Below are 7,306 nucleotides of genomic sequence, written 5' to 3'. Positions count from 1 at the left end.
TGGGTGCTAAAATAATCCTTTTCCGTGAATAATACAATCCCAAATCCAGTTATTTATATTTTATGGCATATTCTGCCGCATTTTTGAGAGCTATTATTAGATCTTGATGCATTAAGTCCCCGTCACATGTGTAAATATAAAAAAAAAAAACGCAAAATACCTGCTTTTCGACATGAAATTGCATCTTGCAAATTGTTCTTGAACTTCTAGTAGCTTGCGTCTGTGACTAAATTACGTAAGACGTTTATAATAGTATACATCAGATGATCATTACAATGTTTTTAGTAACTTAGCAGAAGTTTTTAGCTTCTGCTAAATTCGTCGACTTAATTATAAAATAGTAGACAAAAGCGGAATATTTGCTCACTCAAGTCGCGGTACTTTTGGAAGTTAGGACGTGTAATAAGAACAAGGTCCTTAGAAGGCCACGCAATTCTATGGCTTTCAAAGGAACTATATAGTCGATCATAAAAATCATATTGGAAGCGTTCCGAGATCAAAAAATACGCAGGTCTATGCCAGATCATTTGAATTTATGAGATCGGCATGTATTTCTATACATCTTTAAGTCCATTCCAAAAAAAATAAATATTCCCTTTTCGTGCTGTTTATCTATAGCGAAACCATATTTTAGACTATGCCAAGGACTAAAGGATAAGACCCAATTTTTCACCGTACAATCGACTAAACCGATTACCGCTACTGTGTCCTATTCGACAATGAGACAATGATTGCTACGCGTTTATTCTATTGAGAACGCCGAAACAAACATAATTTAACTATACTATCGCAAAATTGACCGTAATGCGATAGTAGTAATCTAATATCCCGTTTGTTAGCCTTTCCGTGTAAGATAAATTTCTGCTCCAGCTTACCGCAGGCAGTGTTGCTCTGCTTGATCTACGTAGGTCTATTTACAAGCCTGCATAAGATGCCGAGCGGTACAGGAAACTGTAATTAGTTGTCGCATTTTTTTATTGGCCTTTTATTTGCGAACGATGAAAGAGACCCAGAGCTGTCAAGCTGAATAAGCAACTTAGTCGATATATAGTACAAGCTGGAATCACCTTTTTATTTTTCCGTTTGTAACTTTAAAATCAGGTACGACTTGCAACTGTAGATATAATTCGTTTGATGTAAGCGTCGGCCCTATAAGATAGTGTAGCTTAAATCGCGCCTCCCAATAGTACTATCAAAATCGTACAGATAGTTTATCCTTGTGTAAACGTATTGTTTTCTGGAGGTCATAATGTATATTTCGCACCCATGTAGGGTGCTTAGAAGCTGATGCAACTGTAGGAGAGGCTAGATCGAGTTTGATAAGGCCATATTCCATGATATAACGATGTATGAATACTTGATCTTTTTTTAAAGGAACCGAAGGCCCAACGGCAAGCTACTTTGCACATGGACCGGTTGCAGGTGTAAAAAAAACACTAGGCTGTTATCCGGTAACTTTAGAAATTATGAACTACGCGACACCGGGAGACAAAATTTAGCTTGTAAATGTTCCAGTATCCTAGATATGCGCAAATCGATTGAATTTACCCTAGAAGAGATTAGGTCAAAAGGAAAAACATCTTTAGTCTAGAAAAGCGTTAAGTAGTCAAGTATTTCTTTTTCGAGATGCACATTAAGCCAAAAAAAAAGCCTTAAACAAAAGCACATAACGCGGATTATGCTATATTGAAACTGCTGAGGAAGAGCGGAAAAGTAAACAGATATCAGAAGCCAAAGAACAAAAACGCAATTAAGAAAATTTTTCGCAGAAACAGAGTTTGTAGTCTGTCTAAGCGCTACAACCAAAGCTAGTATTTTATATGTAACGCGTTATCGACTATAGTACCCAGATATGGAAAATGTGGGAACTGAAAAAAATCGGTCCCCCATAAATAGAGTTGAGGGCAGCCGTAAATGCGTGTGACGTGTTCCATGTGCAATTTGCAAAACCTTAAGCAACAAAAAATCTGCCAAGAGTATATGGTCGCCATCTACAAGGCATGGGTCAATCTGTATCGCTAACCAGAAAGGGGTCAGACGAGAGAATGCCGTCACCCTGGAGTTTGGTGACAGTGTCTGGTAGGTAAGGTGATGATAGATGACAATGGACATCAAGGGCATCGGTTAGTGTAAGATTCTTGCCGTAAATGGAATAATAAACGCAATCCACTGCATCAGGTTCCTCAAGAAACTTATGGACCGTTGGCACGGCGGTTGACAGCACACAGCATGGTTATTTGACAGGAATGCCAGACCCCACTCCCGTGTCTCAATTATTTCCTCGATTGAGCAAAGGACTATACAACGTTGGCTTTAACCTACTTATGCTCCCGATTTAAGTATGTGTGATTACTGGGCTTTCTGCATTTTAAAAATGGCAACTGGTTAGCAACTATCGATTTACTTCGAGAAGTCATAGATACATTACACATGGGAATGCGAATGGTAGCTATATGGTTGTCTAGAGGTTGCCAGAGTGCCGAGACGAGCATGTTAACAATTAAAAAGACGGTCTTCAATACATGTTACAAAACCATCATTCCAGCCCAACTGGTTCAAAAGTTAACTAACTTCGAAGTGCGCCGGATTCAGTTGTAACATCCCGATATAATAATGTACACGCACACGGAACGCTGTCAGAAAGCTAATTTGGCCATCTACGTTGGTATAAATCAAAGGTTCTGTGGGCGAAACTAGCGAGTAGGTAGCTATGAGGTTCAGCTCGAAAGAAAAATGTGGCTTTTGTATTAGACTCTTTAAAATTATTCAGCGGGTGGAAAATTTTGTATCGTTAGCAGACGAAAATGTTTTGCAGCAAGTTTTTGGCCATCTACGATAATAAGCTGATTAAATGTCAAGTTAGAGACAAAGATATTAGTTAGTCCTGCAAATCAAATTATTAGCCAGATTTCAATTTTTCAAAGACAAGAGCGCTGCTGAAATTCATCATAGTGTGATAAAAACACCGGTTAATGTAGCCCTGAACAAAACATTTAATTACGTCTGCAATCAGTCAGTATACGTCTACATATAATAAATGGAATAAATACGTCTGCAAGAACGGAAATTAGGAGATAAAAGGCCACAGAAGAGATGACCACACCTTAGTACGACTATGCCTTGAACGCAAAACGAGCTGCTATGATCACGGGAGCTGTGAAGCAATACAGAGCATGAACAATGAGCCCCCTATCGGCTCCATATCGGACTCCTCAAAGCGCGTATTATAAAATTATAACAAAATCACTGAAGATGAGGAGGAAAAGCGAAAAACTTGTTTCTCTCTAGCTGTATCCAGGATGGATCAATGTGTGGTCTACTCTGCAAATCATTTTAGGAACTATTACCAGCAAAACGCCAGTCTGAAGCACATCGTCGACGTAGACGAGACATAAATCAATCTGTGCCGCGAATCGGAAAAGAATCAAGGGAGAAAATGGTGTCGAGCAGTAGAAGAGGTTACTTGGGTGACTACTCCGCATCGACTCGGGCACCCGCTGGTGCTTATTCTCGCAATGGATATCAAAGGCATTGACTGTAATAATCAATGCCCTAATGTTAGCGTTGCTCGAAACCGAAACGGTCAACTCTGCCAAATATCTGAAAAGCTTCATAAATGAGCGGTGTGGCACTCGACAGCGCGTAGTGTACTTACTTTACGACCTCATCGTCGTGCTTCAGCTACGGCCTAGAACAAGGGAAACATTCGAGCGCTGGTGTCAGGCCCATCTTCTAAGTTCGCGTGATTTTCATTGATTGCATGCCTTAAAGAAGGCCGTACATAACGTAGCCTGTTCTGGCGCTGATTGGCTAAACAAGCCTTCAATAACGAGATTAGATATTGTAAAACAAGCAACAAGTAAGCAGTGTTTGAGAGTGCCCTACAGCTTTGTCCCAAACGAACAGAGAGTCAGGAGAGTCTATTGAATATTTATTGAACTATCATTGTTCTATGATATATAATTTAAAAAATAAAGATAAAAAGATAGTTCTAATTTAAAAATGTAATAAAAAAAATAATAAAATGAAAAATTTATTCAGGTTTCTCAATTCGCTAAATAGCTTTGAAGATCTGATTATGTTTTCAGTCATCTTCGTAACTGCTGATGTTTACTTCAGAGTCGTAGAAGTACTCATCCGAAGCCGCTCATCGATTTCCAACCATCTATTGACATCTAATTGTGCCTTGTTTCTCAATTGTTCTACACACCTCGTTAGTCTCCTTACTTCGCTGCAATTCACTATGCATAGGAAAAGCCACTATCTAAAGTTTAAAGCGTGTCCAGCTTTAGCTCTCTACTTTCAAGAGCGCTAAATTGCGTGACATGAAGTGACTGCATCTTGATAGGCTCGCTAATATGCTGTTTATAAATTTAGGCCTGTTCAGGCGATTAAAATTCTTGTTGTTCGTTTTATCGCTTGTTTGGAACGTACTTTTTTTTTTTTTTTTTTCTAGTCCACACAAACTTTTTAAACATTTACGCCGACTCGCACAGAAACCATTCGGACTTTATGATGAAAATGTTAGGTATCATTGCCGCCACGGTACTAGCTATTACCGGCAAATGCTCTGAGAATTGCAAATTTACTTGGAGTATTTATTTTCTTTAAGGTTTCACCAACTGCACCTATTTAAAATAACTATGAAGACCTATAATCTATTAAGTTAGCTAACTTGCGGGTTGAAAAATTTAAATACATTCTGAATTATTTAAAGTAGAACAACGACATTTTTATACATGTTAAATAGACTCTTCCCTTTATTTACACATTCATACACGAGCTCTGGGGCATTTTCAGCAATTGCATACCTGTCATTTGTATTACTTACTAAAAAATTGACGCTAGCAGGCGTCAAGTGCTTTGCGGCTCTCTAAGGTACAACTGAAATTATTTGGAGAATATGAAGCTGACGTCGGCGCTTGAGTGTGTCTTCCATGATCTTTCTTGATCTAGTCCACGATTGAAGAATGGCTTGAAAGTTGTGCGTTGTAATTAAATAATCACAATTTATGAGGCTTCTCCAAAACTGAAGCTATCTGGCAGCATTGCCGTTTTTCGACGAAATCTCGCACTGACAAATGCATCTGGCGTCTATTGCGAGAGTATAATGGCAGATAAGGTTATTCGCTTGACTTTGCAGGCGACCGAACAGTTTATGTCCGACTTTGCCCGGGGTGGCCACCGACTCACTTTCAATTTTTGACAGCACTACTCTGTCGTCTGATCCCTTTCTAATGAATAGGACGAACTGTCTCATCTGTAATGATCTGTGTCCTTTAGACTGACTCTGTGCTGATAATAGTTGCTCAAATAGTTCAGAGCGTATATTACGTGTTTCTGTCTGCTCTGGATCCAGCTAAAAAAAAAAAAAGAAAAAAAGCCAAGTTTTTTTGCCTGTTCGCTTCTTCGATCTTCAGTATTTTCATAACTACTTTTTTATAATAATAAATGTTATAGGAAGTTATTTCGTGTCGATAGGGATGGCATTTCAAAATTCCTATAGTCTCCCGAAATGTTTATTCCATTTGATGGATAAAAGTATAGTCATCTTCGATGTGGTCCTTAATTTCTGAATCCCATCCCACATGTATCGGCTAGCTATATACAAGTCACGTATTCTAGGTAATATCAGCTACATCAGGTTGGCATTGATGTCGTTGTTGTTGGAACGTCTTTATTCAGAAGATAGAGAGCGCTTTAGAGATAAGCGAAATTTCTGCATATCGCTATCGTGCATTTTGTTTTATGGCACAATGATGAAGCCACTTATGCTACACAGGCCCATAAACAAATGTGGGCCGTTTATTGATCGAGAAGGTGCGTTATTGCAAGAAAAATGCAAACCTTTGCAACCGATTGCGACAAAGTTGATCAAGTTATGGCAAAACGTGATCCATGATATTACCAAAAAACTAGACATTCAAATCATATATCACATATATATTTAGTTCTGCGGAAAAAACTGAAAGAACTTGAATGGGAAATTTCAATTCGACGCGTAGCTTTGGGTCTTATACCATCAAGCTATCATCATCATCTGTTTCGGTTTCTGCGGAACTTCCTTAATTTAATGCAGTTCAGTCAGTTTCAATAAATGCAAAAATCACTTTCACAAGTTTTTCTAGAACACAAAAGTTCTACAAAAATTCGGCGGTGATGGGATTCTGGTGTTGCCCGAAAAATAGCAGAACGTCATCATTCAAAATGGTGCAGATTTAGTCTTGTAGCATTATTTCTGGATAACAAAAAAATACTTACTTCAGCTTTTACTTGAAAACGGCTAAAACTTTTTTGATTATTCAATATTTTAGCCGATGGTTTAGATTTCTATCTGTCCGATAATACGGTTACTTTTAAACATTTATTTTTGCATTTTCTACTCACGTTTATTTATGTCATATAGATTTACACTAGATTTTCGTGTGTTTGATATGGTTGTTTTTTACCTATCAAAAGCGAAGCTAAAGTTTAGCCTGGGGATCTCTGAGCTCTATTTTCTTATGTTAAATAATAACTCTTCACGTGGTGAACATTATATATGCTTACATATCTAAGTGTTATTCTAACTGTTTTTTGGACGAATTTTTTTAAACATGTCAATTACAATACTGAAGCGGCTCATAAGGGCCGAATTTTTCTTCAATCTCTTTACTGAAGAATGGCAGAAGATTGAAAAAAAAATATGCTAAGCACTGTACCTTTATTTTGATATTGATCACTGAAACTTCATTATAAAAATAGCGAAAATACAATATTTAAAATGGGTGTTTAGCATTAAAAAAGACTTAATATTGTATTAATTTGACGTGTAAATAAAGGTTGTTTTCTGTTTTGAGTGCTTCTTTGAATGAACCTCACTTGAAATGTCAGTTGGAAAGTTACAGTAGCCAGCGTATCAAATCTTTTATTGGATAAAAATATTCTCTGAGAATTTTTTGCGAAAATATCAAAATATAAAAAAAAAGGTCATCATAGTCTAGTAAAACATTTAACAGAGTTTCTCTATGTCAATCGATGGCTTTCAGTGAGCTGAGTAAAAACATAGTACATGTTACCAAGAGTATAAACATCTTGTGCCCTCATGTGATGATAAGATGGGAATATGTTTGAAGCTATTGACGGTTTTGTTTTTAAACAGATCTCTAATACGTGTCAAACTGTAGCGAAAGATGAGGCAAACAATATATATTTTTTTTAAAGTATTTTAAAAGGTAATGCCAAAATATCGAAAACAGTTTTTTAAGAGAAATTAAACAGTTCTGAAAGGATTTTTTGGCATCAATCTATATATATATGTATATAT

At 37.2% G+C, this 7,306-nt stretch overlaps 1 protein-coding gene across 1 annotated transcript in view; it reads left to right on the top strand.

Moving 5' to 3' along the window:
* The first annotated feature begins 5,756 nt into the window (after nucleotides 1-5,756).
* The window catches only part of LOC111243678 (uncharacterized), a 20,662-nt gene continuing 19,112 nt past the window's right edge, over nucleotides 5,757-7,306 (top strand). Inside the window, exon 1 of the mRNA XM_086978493.1 lies at nucleotides 5,757-5,820. Coding sequence (XP_086834619.1) covers nucleotides 5,757-5,820 — 64 coding nt within the window. The remainder of the gene's footprint in view (nucleotides 5,821-7,306) is intronic.

The sequence above is a fragment of the Varroa destructor genome, unplaced genomic scaffold (genome assembly GCF_002443255.2).
Source record: "Varroa destructor unplaced genomic scaffold, Vdes_3.0 BEIS01000002.1, whole genome shotgun sequence".
In the NCBI taxonomy this organism is placed as follows: Eukaryota; Metazoa; Arthropoda; class Arachnida; order Mesostigmata; family Varroidae; genus Varroa; species Varroa destructor.
The sequence above is the reverse complement of the archived record's forward strand: the minus strand, read 5'-3'. Positions and strand labels throughout refer to the sequence as shown.